Below are 21,448 nucleotides of genomic sequence, written 5' to 3' on the forward strand. Positions count from 1 at the left end.
AGTAATTGATAACTTTCTATATTTACACTCATACACTTATCTACAAGCACATAATATTTCACTTACTACATTCATATCCCAGTTCACCCCCTCTTGAGACCTTGCTTTGCCCTGGCCTATAGACTTGAATAAATATATGCACTGTGCTTAAGTTGTTAGGCATATGTTAATATGGGAAATTGCCCTCCTTATAGGGTTCAATATCTGGTAATAATGCTTTCTTACTGTGTCTTTCATTTGATTCTGTTTAATTATTGGAATTACATTTATATGTTTTTCAACACAATTTGGTATTGTTAAATTGTATGCAATTTGTATTTTTATATGTAATTATACAGGGAGATACCTTTTATATTTTGAATGGTCATGTCAGCTGAGTGGACCATATACATGCACGATTTGTAAAAAATATGCATTCCTTGCATGTCTATCTTTCACGATATTTGTATGACAGGTTTATCAATTATTGATGTATACTTTGTCATGTTATGTGAAGGTTGACTCCCCATATGAATACTATGTGCCTTTTTTTCATCTAATTAATTGTTGTTTGAATAAGATTTTTTCTTTACTCCTTCAACTCAAAGGTTTTTAATATGCATTGTGTGCATCTAACAAATATCAACTAGCACCAAGCGTATATACAGCTGAGAAGGGGAGACTCCCAGTGATCTAGATAATTGGAGAGCATATAAAGTACTGGACCTCCCCCTTCTCTATACTTCCCTTTGAGAAAGTCACCCGTGAGTGACGAAACGCGTCAGGGAGCGTCATCACGTTAGACGCATGGGCATTGACGTCATCACCGCGCGCCGGAACTGATTGAACCGCGCGACTGCTGCAAAGGCTTGATCCACGAGGAGCCATCTTTCCAGGACCCTACACGTGTATATGGAATACACCAGCCCTGGACATCTGTTTGGACACTGATCCTATTGCTGCACGATCGGGACTGCCCCAGGATACTGCAGATACAAACCGGATGGTGGTGATTATTCACACAATGCTTGATTTTACTGCTTTCTTGTAAGCGCATTTCTTAACCCCTTCCCTCCCTTCCCCTCATTAAAATTGACTATTTTACGCTTTGGGTATGCGCTCTCTCTTCCCTTTTCATATATATATATATATATATATATATATATATATATATATATATATATATACAAATGTAAATACAACTGTATGCTCATCTGCATGTCTTAGGCAGGTCTGCAACCCCGCATTTCCCCATTATCACCCAGCACACAGCACTTCCACTGCAGCAAGGGATTCTGGGAAATGACATGCAAATGAGCACACAGTGCCACTTTTTGCTTCAAAAACCATTTTTAACATGGTTCCCTATAGGCTTAAGCTTGCTGCATGGTCACAGATTTGAGCACAGCCAGGGTTAAGGTGCATACCCAGAAAACCACCCACAGACAGCTGTTTCGACCTTAATGGGTCTCATCAGTGTGGGGTTGATTAACTGGGTATGCAAAGAAGCTAAAGGATGGGCCAGCCATAATACTGAGTTAAGATATATATATAAAGTAAATTGTCAAACAAAGTTATATTGCAAACTCCCATACATACAAGTACATAGCGATTGACTTATTTCATTGTAGTTTCAGCCTTCTGATCCGTCCTTCATATCGGACAGCTCTGGGTATTACAAGATTATCAGCAACAAAGACGGCTACAACCACATTCATTACTTTAATGGAACAAATGTAAGTATAGAAAAATATTTATTCAAATTACAGGTCTCCTCTAAGACAGAGATACAAAGTAGCGCTCTACTCGCACGTTCATAATGAAGTTCTCCATTTAATGTGACCGCCAAGAACAGCGGAAAGACAACGTTTCAGGTCCCATATGGACCTTTCATCAGGTGAAACATTGTCTTTCCACGGTTCTTGGATGTCACATTAAATAGAGAACTTCATTATGAACTTGTGAGTAGAGTTTTAATGTTTATCTCTGTCTTAGAGGAGACCTGCACTTTGAAGAAATTGATTGTCTATGGTGTGTTGGCTGCACAAGTCGGATTCTCCTCGCCTGAAACTGTTTCCATGCACTTTGGAATTGTACAAACATAAGTATAACTTTATTATAATGCGGCCTCCGTAGGTGGCTTTCTGAAACCATAATACTTTTCCCATTTCTTATTTTCTTGTTTCCGAAGATTCCAGTTCCGATAACCAATGGAAACTGGGAAGTGATCACCATAGCTACTGTAACCAGCAGCTTTCTGTGAGTACAATGCTTGTCAAACACGATCTTGCGTTTGTTCCATGGTATATCTTGGTCACTTTAGGATTCAAATTGATATATCCAGCTGCTTTTCCTTGATCTTGCCTTTCTACTGCCCGACTAGTTTAAGCTGATGATAAACTAAGAAATCGGTGTCAAATTTGCTACAAATATTGTATTTGACAGAATTCTTATTCTGTGGCAAGTAATTAGAGAAGCTTGTAACAAAGAGCTTCTGGTTTCTAAACTGTTGCATATGTGCAAGGGGTTTTCCGCATATTCGCTGTCCATTTTCTGTATATATCCATGGAAAAACTGAGAAAGATAACACAAAGTTGTATCTGTGTTGTAGGTACTATATAAGCAATCAAGGATTCCCAGGACGAAGACAACTTTATAAGTAAGATTTTATTTCTAGCAGTAAATGACAAATATTGAAACCATTCACATGCTTTACAGTATTTTATTTACAAAGGCCAGTGCTGTAAAAAAAAAAACCACAAGACAAAATACAAGTTGCAAATAAACTTTGATAGACTTCTAATTATATGAATACCCTTAAGTATTCCAACTACAACAAGCGACACGTTCACACCAAGTTTAGGAGTGCTGCCCAATTGACCTCAGTTGCCTAACACACTACGTTAATTGCAAACATTACAGAGATTGCGAGCTGTGATGAGTCTAAAGGCCCAGGATGAAATAAGAAAAGCTATGGCAGGAGAAATGTTTCCTTTTCTTAAAAACAGGGGACGTCGTGGGAAGAAGACCACAGATTCATGTTAATCTGTATATGCATTATTTTCAGCACCTCGATGGTTCTCATGGATAACTCGTCTACCACATGAAACCATTTAACTTACTACTGTACAGTACTTATAGTATCTGGTGTTTTTTTTCCTGTTCAAATATTCTCTACTTGTACAGATGTAGCAGACGTTATTGCACTCGTTAGCGAGTTGCTGGGAGTCATAAAGCCCCAGAGGGAGCAGCAGTCATTGTTTTGAATGAGCTGCGTGGGGTTAAAGGGTCAGGGATAATGCACTAGAGCTCTTACGAACGCCAGTCTATTCAATAGCTGGGAAAGCATATAACACTCATCAAAAAAACATAAACTAACAATTGTTGTACTATATTAACCGTGGTGTGCTTATATTTACCCCTATTGTCTCTGTATGTCACTCGGAAAAAGGATAATAATGTTTTCTGTGTTCGTTTTCTCTTCCCTGTATTTTATTATTATGCCTCTAATATGTTTGTCTAATGCTGTAAAGCACAGTGAACACATATAACATAGTCACTTTTATTTCATCCACAAATATTTCAGGGCAAATGTCCAAATAATTCCATGTCCAATACTGCATCTTCAACCCGTAAACACCTGACTTTAAACTGATTTACTGGTTCTAGTACAGTACATTACTTTATGTAAAAGAGTCCATTCAAAATGAAGACACCCCATTGGTATACAGTATATTGGTGACATGAAGTCACTATCAATTTATCAAAAATCTGCTGTCCGATAGTCACTACAGTATTGTCTTATCAAATGAATACAATAGATGTGCCATATGTTACAGTAATGTAATAACAATAATATGTTTCATTAAAACCCATGCCTCGTTCAATAGGATACAACTGGATGCCAGGGCAAATAATGCTCAATGTGTTACCTGCAACTTGCGCCCGGAAAGATGTCAGCATTTTTCTACATACTTTAGCAAAGATTCTAAGTATTATTTGCTGAATTGCTATGGTGAGTATGAATTTATGTAATCAGTAATAATTGACATGACACACGTGACATGTTTCATAGCATGACATCACCAGAGGCCATTTAGTAATGCCTAGTGTTATGCAAGGATTACAGTGTTTTTGATAGCAAGATAATCAGGATAGTTGTTATTGGTACAGTATGTACAGATGTGTCACTGCTCTGAAAACCAGAGATGATTAGGTTACACTATATTATTTAATTAGGATACATCGGATTAGTTCATTTTTTTGACTAAGCTCATAGTTTATCTTTTTCTTTAACAGGTCCAGGAATACCCATTTTTACTCTACACAACAGCAGTGATGATAAAGGTAACGATCCTTAAATTGTTGTATGATAATGAATGATGAGCAGTTCTGCGCAATAATAATGGGCATTTTTAATGTATGTGGCATTTTGCAGGTATTTACTAAATGTCATTATATTGCTCTGGACTATGTAGGAGCCGCAATTTATTTACAAAATTACAATAACTTTCCATTGTTTCTAAAACATTTGGGGTTCAAGTATGAAGCATGTTTTATTAATGCCACGCAGCCAGCTAAAGCAGCAGGTCTTTTTAATCAGCTGAACTGGGGGGGGGGGGGGGGGGGTTGGCCAGAGCTAACCTGTGGTCCCTCTCCATCCTCAGGAACTCCCACTTCCCAAGAATATTTCCTCCCTGGCAAAAAATAGCTTTGTCGCAGGGCGGTCAGTAGAAAGCATTACATTGCCACTTTTATTGGTGACCAGTCTTCCATATTTGTCATTTTTTTTAAGTGTCAAAAACTCGCAAAGTGGGGTATTCCCAACGTTCGGGGGATCATGGATCAGCTCCAAGGTTCCCCCTTCAGTATATGTAATTAAATATAAACAATACACAGATGGATAGGGTTGCTGCTTTAATGTGCTTCATGTCAAAAGGATGTACAGTAAGGTGTCTTCAAGTGCCAGAAAGTGTCTTATGGCAGAAAACTGCCTAGTACTGGGTCCAAGTAAACCGCTTTAATCTCAACTCTTCTCTTTTTAATCATTTGTTTTCTGACTTTTATTTCATTGTAAGATGGCTTAATTAATAACGTTTATTGGCTATATAAATTCGACTTGTGAAATTAGATATATCTTATAAATGTATATTGTGTTAAACTCAAACATATGATTATTCACATCCATCTTTTTTGGGGGTAGAACTCAAGATTCTGGAAGATAACGCAGGTTTAGAAACGCTGCTGACTGATATTCAGATGCCCACAAAAGAAAATAACACTTTTCTTGTCGAAGGGTTTGGTAAGTTTCATTTTGAACCACACAGTATGATCAAACAAAACACTTCACATATGAAAGTCTCAGCTTGCAGATTCCTACGGGATCTTCAGAGTGCAAAAGGCTTCCATTTAATGATCACAGTTTATTTTTTATTATAACACATTTATTTTTTGTGAGACTTAAGGTTTCATTTGGGGTCTTGTTTGAAAAACGAATGGACCGTTTTCAGAAGAGCGCAACATAAAAATGGTGTTTATGTATCATGCTTCTGTGTAGTACATTTCATATAAAACATTTTTTTTGCTTGCTTTAACGTCCAATATAATAAATTGGTTAATAACTTTTCTTATCTGTTAACAAGATATGTTCAGTTCAGATTCCCCGTGGTTAGTCTTTTATGGCATAAAAAATAAATTAAATCTTTAGACTTACAAATTGACACATCCGTTTGGAGTGACCGTTCATAGAAGTACTTCTCAAATCACTAAATGAAAAAGTAAATGGGTGAAAAGTGCATGCATGAGCTGATGCTGACATGGACGATGAAAATTCCTGTCAATCAAACAGCAAAAATAATATTTTTCAAATTACTGGGAATTAATTATTAGTATTCCAAGTTGTCACAAATATGTGTTGTAATAATTCATATTCAAATGTGTTGTAATAATTAATATTCAAGAAGAAGTGTCTCAATGGGTGAAGACACTGGGGGCGATTCACTAGCAGTGATAAAATCAGTGCTGTTGCGTAAGATTCTGATTTTTGTAATCGTGCTTTAAGAAATGAAGCCAAATGCAGGATTCACTAAGAAGTGAAGGGCATTTTTTTAAGTCTGATCACAAAAATGCACTATCGTGCAACCTGTTGTTTTCCCCTGCTATCGTGCTATAACTTCTAAAGCAGCCTGTAAGAGCTGCATGGAGACGCTGCGTCTTCATGCAAGGCTCTTACAGGCGATCGTACAGTATAAATATTAATTTTAATAATAGTGTACATGTGCAGGGGTCTCCTGAGCTGAACCACATTGGTTTCAGCCTCGGGACCCCCTACTTCATAAGATACAGGCCCCGTTATAGGGTGCCGGTATCCCCTGTGCTTTTAAATCTCCCTCGTCATGTGACAGGGGGATTGAAATCATGCAGGGGGATACTTGCACCCCATAACGGGGCAAGTATATCATAAAGTAGGGGTCCCGAGGCTGAAACCAATGCGGTTCAGTTCAGGAGACCTGCTGCTAGTACACTAGTACACTAGTATCAAAACACACATAACAATAAAAAAAATAATTAATTACCGTAGCGGCTAGCCACTATGGTAATGAAGCTGCATTAATGTAATTTTTATTAATAGTGTGCGGGAGCAGGGGGTCTCCTGAGATGAACCGCATTGATTTCAGCCTCGGGGACCCCGTGCTTCCTGAATTACAGGCCCAGTACCGTGCACTATACTATAATTGTGAAGCGCTTTGTGTCCCATTGGAAAAAAATCGTTATTTGAAATAAAGTTTATTATTATATGTTAGAAAAGTGTATCTCTTATTTTTCTAATTTTATTTAAGAGGAATTTCCTATGGAAAAATAATAATCTAGAATTTGATATATTTTCTACGTCACTTTTCATTCACATGATATTAACTTTGGTTTCAGATTTGTGGTATCAGCTGACCTTGCCCCCGCACTTTGATAGATCAAAGAAGTACCCTTTGCTTATTGATGTGTAAGTAGACTTTACTAAATATGTTGCTGATGTATGTGGCTGAAATACGTTTTTGCTATGTAAGTTTTGACATAGTTGTGGACATGTTTGATATTACTAGAACTTGTAGGGAGTGTTTTCTTTTTAAAATGTTTGTTTATAATGTAATACTTTGTTGTGCTAATCATAGTTGGATTTTACTCCGTTGCAACAATTGCTTTCCCATTCTGCTCTCTTTAATCTTCTTCCATTATCACATCAGTTGTGGTTCACTCCACTCCCCATCTCACCGGTGCAAAGTAATGCTCCTTACTGACTACTAAGATGCCTTTTTAAACCTGGTGTGTTAAGTTTATTCAGCATCAACACTGATGATGCTGTAGGGCAGAGGTTCTTAACCTGTGGTCCACGGACCCGAGCAGGTCCATGTGGTCAGTGAAATTTTTTATTTTTTTAGAACTGCCTCAAATGGAACCAGAACATTTTTTTTTAAAAAAATGAAAACTCCAATGATATTTAAGTTCTACAAACCACTATTAGAAGCCACAAAGAATCTAGGGGTCCGTAGGTTCAAAAAGGTAAAGAACTACTGCTACTGTATAGAGAAAATTGAAATGTGGATCTGTATTACACTGACCTGGAAGAGACCTCCCTATAAACAACAATTAGCTGTTTGTCCTTTATTGTCTGTTTTTATTAAGAGATCACAACTTTAACCAGGTTGGGGAAATGAATTATTCATCATTAGTGAGTGCTGAAATTTGATGCACTTTCAATGATATTAAAAAGAACAATATTATAATTGGAAAGATAAAGCATTTGTCATGTGGAGTTGTAACAATGCAAGTACAGTCATTCTGTTCTCATTGCTATAGCAAGAACAAGTGCTCATAGATGTTTCCCATTCTTCCCCTTTCACTGCTCCTGTCCACTAAGTAAGCATAGACAGAGTTAATTTTATCAAGAAAGGACAGGGCCAGCTTAAAAAACCTGGAGATCGTCTCCTCCTCCTCCACCCCAACCCCCCGCCCACCCCCCTCCACCTTTGCTGGGAGGGTCTGTTTGCTTCCAGCTGCTATCACTTCACCTCAGGACTTCTTTGATGATAGGAGACCACATGAGCAGTGGTATAGCTAGACATGAGCAGGCCCCCGGGCAAAAACATTTTCAGTGCCCCCTTATAAGCGCTCTCCCCCTCCTCCAGTTCGTTCCCCCTCCTCCAACTCTCTTCCCATCCTCCAGCTTTCCGACTCTCCCCCTCCTCCATGCCTACCTGTGAGACAGGGTGGTAATCAAGGCAGGTGGGGGGAGATGATGGTATGCGGCGGCGGGCCGCCAGCGTTAAGCAGAACAGCAGCTGGCAGAGGAGTAAGGAGTTGCACAGAGGCAGAGCAGGACGGTCAGGGAGGAGTGCGCTGTAGCAGCATTCCCACCAGAAGTAAGAAAGACTTCTGGCTCGGACCGCTGGTGTGCGCTCCTCTCCGGCTGTCCGGCACTGCCTCCATGCAACTCCTAACTCCTCTGCTGGCTGCTCTTCTGCTTCACTCTAGCAGCCCGCCGCCGCATACCATCATCTCCATGGATGGAGATGGAACACCAACAGGGTGGGAGCGTGATCCCTTGGCTTTGCCCAGGCTGACAGGGCTATAGCGATACTCCTGCACATGAGTCTCCCCCAGGGTGGCCAAAGGGTGTCAGCCATTTGCTACCATTCGGTGATGTTAGAAATGCTCTGTTACAAGTCCCATAATCATTTATCTCTAACTGTCCATGAAATGTCTGTAAAATGAATGTATAACCTATGTTCATTTAATGTGCCCACCTGTACCTCATGTTTCCACTTACCATTCCTTATAGTTTGTAAGCTCCTTGGGGCTGGGCCCTCCTTACCTTGCTGTTTACTCATTCTGTAACTGTCTGATTGGTTTTAAACTTGTCCAGTCCCTGCACTGACCAAGCTCAGGTTGCCTCATTGCCTATTATATTCTTAATCCGGTGTACACATATCCATTATTTTCACTGTTACCCTGTGCTCCCTTGGTTCAGCATGTTACCCACTGTGCTTGTCTTGTTGTGTCACTTCTACACCTTCAGGAGTTCCTCATCTCTTATGAGTTCCAAACATAGTGCACTGCTCAGTGATGCAACATGTAACAGACCAAACAAGGACAAATACACATAATTGTACGTTCTAGGCAAGGCAAAATCTCCAGAATCGCAGGTTCAGGCGCTCTTACTCAGGTCACTCAGAGCAGATTCCTGGACTTGGTCAAGCTGCAGATTCGACTTCCTCAGTTTCCCCCCAACCTGTGTTCCTGATCTCTCCATCTCCTGGCACATGTTCACATAGCATACGCATGCGAACTCAGTGCTTCAGAGCCTCCTACTTGGAAAGTATGCTAGGATGACGTGTGTAAGGCACTGGGATCGCTCTCCGGACAGACCTGTACTTTCGCAATCCTACACGTTTCACCAATCAAGTTGGCTTCATCATGGAAATGTCTGAGTCTTCCTCTCCCATGTTTATAGTCTGAACCTTAATTAGGGAGCACCTCTTCAATTGCTGTTTAAAATCCTGAAAATCTCCCTGCACACACTTGGGAGAGAGATGATCTGTCTAACAAAGAATGGAACAAGGGGAAGAATATGGCTAATGATAATTTTTAAAAGGTAGACAGAGTTTTTTTTTTTTTTTAGACAAAGGCAACCTGACAGTAAGTGAGAACAGAAAACAGGTACACACAATTGGGAGAGAAAAAAATCAGAATAGCCTCTTCTCTCAGGAGGAAAAGAATCGAAGAGCAATAGAGGGAGTAGAAAAAAAGGGAATTTACACAGATGAGACATCTGTATTTTCACATTAAGTACAGAAATATTAACCAAGGATCAGAATAGTATTCTAATAAAAGGATTATCTTTCACGCCAGTCAATAAAATAGACCAATTTGGTCTGTATATAGACCTTAACAAATATATACTGTATGTAGGCTCACATTAAAGAGATACTTTTTCAAGACAGGCCTAGAAGCGGTATCTGGTATAGTACAGTACATGGAATAATTTAAAGGAAAAATTCCTAATGAGATCATGCATTCACCATTCAAGTGTAAATATTGTCCTAGTCATTAAAAAGGGAACTTTTTTTAATATGATTTTGAAAAATTGCAAGACACAAAGTCTTAAAAAAAATCAATTTGCGTTAAAAAAAAGAAGCAATTAAATAGTTGAAGGATGCTGAATAAAAGGGGGGATGTTCATGTTAAATCAAAGCGTGATAAGGAAGCATTTAGATTATCTGATGAGAGAACCTATAAAGTCTTAATTAATGAGTCAGTGAGAGAATATAAGAAAGTTATACTATGTGAATTATCAAGCAGAAGGAGTATGATTTTTTTTTACTAATTGAGAATCCTAGATTACTAGTATTCTACCACCCCCCAAAAGGACCCTTTATATCCCCCTGGTAGACCTATCCTGGTAGAGCCAGCATAGACTCTTTTTTTTTTCAAGTTTATTGAGTTTTTGTTGACAAAACATGGAGCCACTTCATGTAAAAATATATGTAAACTGTTTTCCCCATCATAATATCTGTGACACCGACCCCATGCATATGCAACCTTCTATGACACAAAACAAATAACAGACATGGGAAGGGGAAGACAAGGGAAGGTAGACTCTTTAACAGCAAATTTGTCACACTATCTTGACTATTTCTTTAAACTATACTGTATGTCCTAAAGTTTGAATTATATCGAAGAGATAGGACACATTCTTAATATATTGGACTATTGAGTGGAAAACCTGACTTTATTTTAGTCACTTGTGACATACAGTCTCTATACGCATGCATAGCACGAGGCTGGATGTGAGGCTATTAAATATTTTTTTATGGAAGATCAAAATTTTGAAGCTGATCAGATTTCAGAGCACAACTATTTTTGGTTTGGAGAAAAATATTATTTACAATTTTGTGGGATGGCTATGGGCACCAGGTTTCCCCCAAGTTATGCGAATCTCTTCTTTGGAAAGTGGGAGGATTCTCATATGGAATGGCATCCCATTCGGGGCAAGCGTGGGGCTATGGGTTCACTTTATAGACAACATCTTTTTTATTTGTAGGGGGGACATATGTTCCTTGCATGAATTTATCACATATTTAAATACCAACAACTTCATGCTGGTGTTTACAACTTGTTGCAGTACTACTTCTGTAGAGTTCTTTGATTTTAATATTTGTGTTGATCAAGAATAAAGAATTAAGACAAAAACCTTTTTTTTAAGTGGTCAAGAATAATTATCTTTTAGCTGATAGCCACCACTATAACAAGTGGATAGCAAGCATTCCAGTTGGCTAATTTCAAAGCATTAGAAAGAACTGCATAGAAGATGTGGATTTTCAAAAGTTGACAAAGAAAAACTGTATGGACAGGAAATATAAGAAGGTAAATATAGAGAAGGTGTATAAGAAAGTAAACGTTATGAAAATATCTGATCTTATTTCTGTGGAGAAGAAACATAAGGTTAAAGAAACATATAATGACATTATACCATTTGTAACACAGTGCCCTTGTGCTCGTGGTTCAATAAAGAACATAATGGGCAAGCATTAGGTATTCTGTTAGGGTATCCATTCTAAGTAAAACATTAACCCCTTTTCCGTGGCTAGTCTTTAAAAGGGCATCTAATTTGAATCAACTCTTGGCCCTACTGTTGCAAGAGAGGTAAATAACAAGTGGCTTGTATAAGATACTGGATTTACAAATGCAAAAATTGTCTAATCTACTCTATTTGTAGATATGTTTCAGATAACAAGAAATCATTCAAATCCAATGTAATACAAAAATAATTTTAAGTAAAGAAGTTCATCTCTTGCAGTAGTAGTTTTGTAGTATATACTGTATGCTGGCGTGCCCGTGCGGACTCCAGTATATTAGTAGAACTAGTAGATTATTGAAGGTCAGGTAAGGTTAGAAATACTGTATAAAGAAGGAGCTAGAATGGCATAGCTTATCAAAACATTTAAAATTAAACAGAATTAGAAAGGTTTATCATTCTCTGGTATAGATAAAATAGATTCCAACTGTCGAGGAGGCAATAAATTAAACAAATTATCACAGAAATCCAGTGGCTCCACACTATGAAGCCCCTTGTTCCCTGTGGCATGAATATTGATATAGATTAGGGCTGGTTTTTTTATAGTCTATATGTATTATTAGTATTATTGTGTTCATCTTTGAACTATCTATGAGATATTTGTTGATACAGACTTAGGCTGTTTTCTATGATATCCAATATGTACTATTGGTATTACTATCCTAGTCTGTGTTAATACACTATTGAGACATTTGTTTCCTATGGCATTAACACTAAGATTGACTTAAACTGTATTCCATGTTTTTAGTAATTATAGTTATAGTGTTTACATCTGATATGAGTATTGATAGTATACTCTGGAGGTAATTTTAACTCAACAATAATAGGATTCATTATATGTTGAAGTATGATATTAAGATATACAGATACAACCGTTATGTCTGGATAGAGGCATCATCACATTGTCAAACACTGCTATTAGGCAACATTGTAGAGCTACAGAGATGCTATATGAAATTGTAATGTATTAATATCACACCATTTATGTCATTTTTAATCTGTATATTTTAGTTGATTTGTACTTTAATGTGTTGGAATAAACGTTATATCTTTGTTACACTGATAACATACACTTGTTAGTAGGTCTAACTATTTAGAGTCAGGATATTCACAGAGAGTGAGGAGCTCCCTATTAGTATTGAGACAATAAATATGTGAGGAAGACTCCGGCATGAACCCCTGATGAAGACAACTTGATTGGCGAAATGCAATGGATTGGGAAATTACAGGTCTGACTGGAGAGCAATCCCAGTGCCACACTCATGTCCTCATAGCATACGTTCCGAGAAGGAGGCTCTGAAGCAGTGAGTGCACATGCATATGCGGCGTGGATGAGTTGCAGGAGATGGAGAGATCAGGAACGCAGCATGGGAGATATGCTGACCGGGACTAAGTGGAAGCCATGTCTTCAACTCGATCAAGTCTAGGAAACCGGCTCTGCGTGACACGAGTAGGAGTGCCGGGACCCATGATTCTGGAGATTTTACCTTGCCTAAAAGAACTTTTCATGAATGTTTTCAGGTTTGCCTAAAGTTGTGAGTGGAGTACCTCAAGGATCGGTACCGGGATTCCTGCTTTTTAACTTGTTTATTAATGACCTTGAGGTTGGCATAGAGAACAAAGTTTCCAATTTTGCTGGTGACACTAAATTGTGTAAGGTAGTAGAATCTGACCAGGGTGTAATTTCTTTCCCGAAGGACTTGGATAGACTGGAAACTTGGGCAGGTAAATAGCAGATGAGGTTTAATACAGATACATGTAAGGTTATGCATGTGGGAAACAAGAATAAACAGGCGACTTACAAATGAAATGGGGATATATTAGGAGGATCCGTGATGGGTAAGGATTTAGGAGTGCCTGTAGACAGCAGGCTTCGCTATAGTGCCCACAGTCATGCAGTAGCTGCAAAGGCAAACAGGATCTTACCTTGCATTAAACGGGCAATGGATGGAATGGAAGTAAACATAAGGATGTTCCTTTATAAAGCATTAGTAAGACCATACCTTGTATATGGAGTACAATTTTGGACATCTCTCCTTAGAAAATACATTATAGAACTAGAGAGAGTCTAATCCCAAAGGCAGTACAAATGGCACAGGGTCTTCCCTTAAGGTTGGAGGAAAGGGCATTTCACCAGCAACAAACAAAGGGTTCTTTACAGTAAGGGCAGTTCAAATGTGGAATGTATTACTCTTGGAGACTGTGATGGCAGATACAATAGATATCTTCAAAAAAAAGGCGGACATCTTTTTGGAAAGGTATACAGGGATATACCAAATAAGAAAACATGGGAAGGAGGTTAATCCACTGAGTAATCTGATTGACAATATTTAGTCAGGAAGGAATTTATTTTTCCCTTATGAGATACTGTATCATTAGATGATTTTTTTCTTGGGGTTTTTTGTTTGCCTTCCTCCTTATCAATATACTGTAAGTACAAATATAGGATAAATATCTGTCTAAATTTAGCATAGGTTGAACTTGATGGACGTATGTCTTTTTTCAACCCCATGTACTATGTAACTTTCCGTTTTGTTTTGTCCTTGCTCAGTCTTTAACATGTTGCACCACTAAGTAGCACACTATGTTTGGAACTTTTTGTACTCATAGGCTTGCATTATGGGAAGGGTGGAACTTTAGTGCTGCACCAGGTGCTTATCTTGTTGCTGCATCTCATTAGCTGTAGTAACCCTTATGGTTACAGGTTGTTTTGTGCTTTTAGCTTATTTTATTATCTAAGTATATGTCACGTGTGCATTTATAGTTCTAATTATATCACTGTATTTTTATTTGATTATTTTTAAGTTAGAGAAGCACTAGAAATGTTTATTTTTCTTGTCTCTTATAGTCTGACAAAGGATTTATTTATATCAACATTTATATAGCGCCGTTATCCAGGGCGCTGTATATTATTTAGTAAAACAATAGTGGGGTTACATATGGAACATTTTATGTGATGGGCATAGTCACTGTTAAGATGTCTTTGTTGTGGGCAGGGGTGGGAACATTATGGACGGTTTATTGGTTAGGTGCATTGAGAGCTTGCTTGGTTGGTGGGCAGGGGTTGGGGTCAGGTCTCTGTATGTATTCTTGTCAGTGGCATGGTGATGCTCTGACAGTGGGGACAGTGGAGGTGTTTGGATTGGTCATGTGGCTGACTTTGGAGGGTTTTCGAGAGACTGCAGGAAGGTTTAGGAAGGGGTGAGAGTAGGGAATGTAATGCAATGAGTATAATATATAATGTAATAAGGATGGGTGTAATCGCACAAAAACAATGTAAACTACAAATGACTGTGAAATAGCCTTAAATATGCTATGATACAAAATCCTTTATAAAATCAACTAACTCAATGAACTAACCAACACTTTAAATTCTACAGGTATGGGGGACCTTGCAGTCAGAAAGTTGATCAAGTTTTTCGACTAAATTGGGCTACATATCTTGCCAGCACAGAAAATATTATAGTAGCCAGCTTCGATGGCCGGGGAAGTGGATATCAAGGTGATAAAATCATGCATGCAATATATCGTAGACTAGGAACATATGAAGTTGAAGATCAAATCACTGCAGCCAGGTGAGCACAAATTTATACACAGGAAGACTTACTATTTTACACTGTTAGAAGGGAAGACTACTAACAGGCCTCCCTGCCCCACTTTATCCTTTGCAATCTATTCAATCTATGCAGCTAGAAACATTTCACTTTGTTCCAGAACAGTCCCCGCTCATCTTCTCGTTAAATCCCTCTCCGGGTTTCCCATCAAGTTCTAAATCCCCTACCCTCTACAAAGTTTCTGACTGTTTCCTTTCCCTTACCTGCAGAGCTGCCTCACACCCAGTATATGCCAAGCACCTTCTCACCCCACCTAAACAAAAAAACACACCTGAATGAAGCATTTCAAGAGCCTGGACTCATGGCTACTGCCCCACACCCACAGTCACACTTACCAACCATCATAGTAAAGCACAACCAACTACTGTATTTACTCCTCTGCCTGCTGTCTCTGTAAGTCTCCTAACATACAGTATCACTTAGGCTATGGCCCCAGTACGCGCACTGTGTGCACGATGGAGCCCCTTCCAGCGCTCTCCTCCACAACCGAGCGATCTGATGTACTTCAGATCACTCACGACTGCTGGGGGAGTGGAGGGGGCACGGCCATGACGTCAAGCGGCTGATTCGCCCTCATTGGCTGGACCACCGCCATGACATGGCCATTGCTCGGCCGCCGCACCAAAAGACAAAATTCTTGTCTTTTGGCAAAGGCGATCGCGCATTGTGCAGGCGCGCGCAGGCAGCTACTGGGGCCGGCCCCATAGAGGGCCGTACCTTGTGTGCGCCTCGCACACCATCGTGCGCACAGCCGCAAGCACCTGGGACGAAGTCTTATATTGTAAGCTCTCCATGACAGGGATTTCCTTTCCCGTTGTCTGATTTAATGTTTGTTGCTCTTAATGTGTTATAATTCCCTGTATTGTCTAGTTTATAAAGCACTGTCTGTACTGCTGGCACTATTTAAATAAAAATATAAATACATAGTATGATCTTGTTTCTAAAGTGTATTCTTTCTTGTTTGTAGTTTTTAAAGTTGAGGTTGGCCCTTGTGCATACAAAACTTTAGTTCTTTCTGTCCATAAACTGTCATTATATTTGAATGTATGATAAGCGTTACAATTGTTTTTTTCTGAGCCGTTTACATCAGTCCTTTGTTAATTTAAAATGATTTAAATCAATACTAGGGAGAAATATACAGTACTAGCACTGCCTGGACAACTATAGAATGTAGTGGGGAAGCACTTGATTCATCAAGGACACGTATAAAGAATCTAGACACCAACTATTGTATCACCTGTTCTATTTTGCTTGTTGTTTTACTGTATTTTTTCTTTAGGCACTTTACAACCCTGGGCTTTGTTGATGAAAAAAGAATAGCTATTTGGGGATGGGTAAGTAATCAAATATATTTCTAATGATTCTCAGTGTGTTTATAGGTTCCCAATGGGATTGAAGTTCAGATGTGTGGGTTAAACATGACAGACTGCATTTCATTTAAAGCACCAAATACATTTTAAAGAGATTTTAAATACATTTGTTGTTTGCAGAACTATCCCTGAATAATTTTTTTTGTAGGTATTGCAATTTCTTCACTATGATTTATCTGTACAAGATGCTTAATGTAGCAGACTATTGCTATGAGATGACCATGTAATAGGAGAGAAAACAATTTGGACGCTGAACCATCTTTAGTTCTGCAGCTGAAATACTGTCTGATGTTTAAGATACCTTTACTGAGCTGCACAGCTAACCAATAATCATTTCTGAAGTTCTATATATAGACCTAATGGGAATTGGCAATATGGTTGTGTTTTATATGTACTGTACTCTAGTAAAATTGCCTGTAGAAAATTCATCATTTGGCCAACAAAATGTAAAATGTAATGTTTGGCTTTTAAAAATTACACGGGTATGCTTTCCCTCTTTAATGAAAGGATATTTTATTAAGTCTTCTATGTTTATATGTGATAAACAATCCATTCTAATATGCAGCAAATGTACAGTATATGTGTGTTTTGTGGCTTCCACTATGGCTTTTTTTAGTTAATAATTGGCAACCATTAGATTCACTAAGCTCCTTTAACATATTTATTATAACATACTGGTAACCTACGCTGACATCATGTTAATCATATAGCAGTATTCACGAAAGCAAACAACATTACATTAATTACAGTAGGCTGTATGCCCATTAAAAGTGTGGTATTATGCTAATGAGTTATAGTCCCAAATATATGAATCCATATACATTAAGCTCCGTTAAGGTTAACAGGAAGCGTTACGTAACTTAAGTCAGTCCTACAGTAACTCTGGTGTTACTCCCAAGCAGACTGAAATAAGTGTCAGAGGGGGAGTCGGGAGAGGGGAGGGATAGTACTAGGAGGTGGAGGGGAGTAGAGATAGATTAAGCTATACTCTATAGTGGAAGGTACCTGGGAACACACCTGAGGTACCTCTGAAAAAAGCAAATGTAAATACGCAAAATACATTTGAATGATCTGTTTGGAGGTACATAAGTCAATGGGCGCTTACTCTTCTCCCCCTAACCCCATCTCCACCAGTGTCTTAACATACAATTACCTTTGGGAATTCAGTATTCTCAGTAAAAATATTGTCTGTTGCTGCTTTAGGTAACGCCATTTAATATAACTGTAATTGTGCATTCCTTTTTTTCAGTCTTATGGTGGCTATGTAACTTCAATGGTGCTTGGCAGTGGAAGTGGAGTATTTAAGTGCGGAATTGCGGTAGCCCCAGTATCAAGCTGGCAATATTATGGTACAGTATGTGATTAGAGATGTTTTAAAAAAAAAAATGCATGGTACAGTAATCTTTTTATACATAAGGATAACATATACTATAGGGTAGGAAAAGTAGGTCCGATATTAAATAGCTTCTGCAGTCTAATTTTGTGTGCATTCAGCTTTCTCCACAATAGAAGCACCTTGGCTGCAATTTAAAAACGTTTTCAAATATATCTCCGTAATCACTAGATTTTGTTATGAATTAAATCTACTAAATTGATAGTCGTAAGGAAACGCCATATTTTAAAGTCAAGGAACGTGAGGCAAGCATGCTTTGGCAATCCAAGAGACAGAGCAGAATGTATTTTGCTCCATAATATGTATGGCTGAAACATATACAGTACAAAGCAATATAGTTGATAGTCTTGACAATGTAGTGCAGTAGACATTCTTGCTTGTTTGCATGTGGTACCACTTAGGAGAAGTGGTTCCCACTATCACATGAATTGTTACACTAATTTTGTGTTTTAGTTATTCCAGGGGTTGTCAACTCCAGTCCTCAAAACCCCTCAGCTGGTCAGGGTTTCAGGATATTCCTGCTTCAGCATAGGTGGCTCAGTCAAAGACCTGTGCTGAAGCAGGGATATCCTGAAACCCTCACCAAGTTGAGGGGTTTTGAGGACTGGAGTTGACAACCCCTGGGTTATTCCATTGGGGAACAATGTCTTCAAAGTGCAGGTCTCCTCAAAGACAAAGATACACAGTAGAACTCTGCTCACACGTTCATAATGAAGTTCTCCATTTAATGTGACAGCCAAGAACAGCGGAATAACAACGTTTCACGTCCCATATGGACCTTTCATCAGGTGATTCCCTTCGGGGGAAATGTTTTTCATAATTAGCTACTAAATGACCACCATGCTTCATACAGTAAGAGCTGTGAGTGGCAAATGCCTCTTTGTCAATTTAATGACAAAGTAGTCATTTGTATTTCCATATTCTGTGCAGGGGCAGTCATCCAAGAGACATATTATTACTGGATTGCTTCTAAAACATTGGTACAGTTTCTGGGTTTTACTGACCTAGAAGAGACCTTTGTAATTTGTTGAGTAACCACCTACAGTATAATGCTTCTTTTCCACTGAACCATTTACCGTATTTATTGCTATTCATGTGTTGCCAGTTGCAAGCACAAATATTTAGAAAATATTGTGTTATTCAGTAGAATTATTTTATATTTAATTATTTCCTCGCTTCTGAAAATGCTTCAAGCAATCCATCTTTGGTGCACTTGATCTTGTATATGAATCAATACGTACTGTTTAAAAGAACAGCAATAACAAATGCCATTAAATATGGTTTGTGAAACAATGTGACATTTTCAAGAGTTTATTGGTCAATGCAATTTCCATAGCAACAAGTTTTACAGTTTCCACCACTTTTGTGTCATTAGGCGGAACGGTGAGTCATTTTTAACATCTGAATGCTTCTTGTTCAATTTATATAACCCTGTGTCTGTTAAAATCACAAAAATCTCAGCATGGAGTTAACATATATATTCTATGCATTACAGACTCTATTTACACAGAGAGATATATGGGTCTTCCTACATTAGAAGACAACCTTAAAAATTATGAGGTAAGCAAATACATCTTCTTTCATTGTATATCTTTCAACAGGAGCAGCACCTCAGCAGGGGGTTATGGTTCCAGATGTTCACATAGCATTGCATTAATTGTTGTAATTCCTTATTCTTTATATGCTTGTGTGCTGGAAGGGTTAGCAAAGAATAAACAGAGAGGTCAAACTGAATATTGTCTGAATCTCCTTCTACTAAAATGTGTTTGTATCACCCATAAAACTGTCAGGGTTTTATATGGTGAGAATGTTTTTGTATACGTGGGAGAATACTATATCTTGAGCTGTTTAACAAATGCCTCTCTGTTAACCCAGCTGCTGGATTATATCAAGGGACGTGGCAACCACATCTTACACTACTGTATTTCTTTCCTAGGCGCCATAGAACGAAGTAGTACAGACTCCAATTGTACCTTCACCTAATAAAGGCTAAAACCCATATTCACTGAAGGGTGTTATCCTGTAACACACCCTAAATCCTATTCAAATGAATGAGTGTTAAGACATGCTAACGCTTACACCCTTTAGTGAATATGGGCCTAAATCAGAAATGTTGTTTTCTTTTTATAGGTGTATAACCGTGTATGCGAGGATTTACAATATAAGCATCCAAACAATTAAAATACAGGGATATTATGCAGCAGGTTATGAGCAAACCAATACATATTAATATCCATTTTCTTTCCCAGAGGGGATAAAGCATTACTAGTATCGCTATATACTTAAAAACAAGATATATATATATATATCTCAAAGTATAATTTCTGGTAAAATCTCAAAAAGAAATAGTGAAAAGAAATCAATGCCCTGCCTGAAACATGGTGTTCATGTGGTACCCGTCCAGGTTGCTTTCTGTTTGATCAAAGTGGTTACAAGGTAGCAGCTGATATGTGAGTGAATGTGCCATTGTGTTTATTTTCAATGGAAAATTACCAGTGCCGTTCCATTTAGCGACAGATATTGGTGAAACATGAACACACTCATTCCAAAAAAGACGTTCGGAATATCTGTGCACACTTAGGTCCACAATTCTAAGTGCATATAAAGCTCAGTAACATACTGTATACTGTATCACTATATTGCTTTAGTTAGAGGAAAGAATACAAAACAGAAATTGAAAGGTGCAATACTCTAGGCTTAATTCTAAAGCAGTTTTTAGAAAATCATAGTAGCCGTGTAATGTTTTTTTCAAAACGTCATGGCCACAAATTTTATATTTAACAGAAAACTGCTGATTTCACAATGAAATATGTGATCAGACTGAAAATGGCAAAATGTCTACAAACAAAAAGGAGAGGCAAAGTGATCCTGCAAATCAAAATCTAAACCAGTTCCAAATTGTCCAATAAGTGCACAGAATGAAAGCAGGAAATTGTGACTGTGTTTTGACCTTCATAAAAGTCTACTGTATATATTTAGCACATATTGTGAAACCTAACTAATGCAATTCAGATAAGAGTGACAGCCCCTTGACAATGGTTCATAGATGACAAATGTTAACAAAAAACACACTTGCTTTCAAAAGGGGTGATTTTCTGAAGACTCTTAATGCAGACTCTTGTGAGTAAATGCTGTCACCTTTTCCATGTATCAATTGCTATGTGAATTAATTTGCACTCAATCTCATAGGCTCTGCTTCTTTGTTCACAGTAAGTCAACCAGTAGAGACTGTCATGTCTGTTAAAAGCACAAGGTGACACTTGGTATGAGGTAACATTGAGCCTTGAGAGATGAGCGTTAAGTAGAAAATGTTAGAGGCCAGAACATATGCATATCCTTACTCCTTCCATGGGTGGAATATGTCATATCTGGCACATTTATATCATACTGTAGCATTTCATATTATTGCCAAAGAAGAAATTTTGAAATGTATTTGGGCCACAGTTTTACCTACTTTTTAGCT

At 38.2% G+C, this 21,448-nt stretch overlaps 1 protein-coding gene across 2 annotated transcripts in view; it reads left to right on the plus strand.

Annotated features, from left to right (window-relative positions):
* Positions 1-21,448, plus strand: part of DPP4 (dipeptidyl peptidase 4) — a 91,831-nt gene that overhangs the window by 64,482 nt on the left and 5,901 nt on the right. For both annotated transcript variants that reach the window (XM_075609244.1, XM_075609243.1), the window contains 11 exons: positions 1,611-1,715; positions 2,171-2,238; positions 2,591-2,638; positions 3,870-3,994; positions 4,279-4,326; positions 5,183-5,281; positions 6,907-6,976; positions 14,989-15,183; positions 16,502-16,556; positions 17,842-17,941; positions 19,481-19,545. In XM_075609244.1, the coding sequence (XP_075465359.1) occupies positions 1,611-1,715; positions 2,171-2,238; positions 2,591-2,638; positions 3,870-3,994; positions 4,279-4,326; positions 5,183-5,281; positions 6,907-6,976; positions 14,989-15,183; positions 16,502-16,556; positions 17,842-17,941; positions 19,481-19,545 (978 nt within the window). The remainder of the gene's footprint in view (positions 1-1,610; positions 1,716-2,170; positions 2,239-2,590; positions 2,639-3,869; positions 3,995-4,278; positions 4,327-5,182; positions 5,282-6,906; positions 6,977-14,988; positions 15,184-16,501; positions 16,557-17,841; positions 17,942-19,480; positions 19,546-21,448) is intronic.

Source organism: Ascaphus truei, chromosome 7 (assembly GCF_040206685.1).
Source record: "Ascaphus truei isolate aAscTru1 chromosome 7, aAscTru1.hap1, whole genome shotgun sequence".
Taxonomy (NCBI): domain Eukaryota; kingdom Metazoa; phylum Chordata; class Amphibia; order Anura; family Ascaphidae; genus Ascaphus; species Ascaphus truei.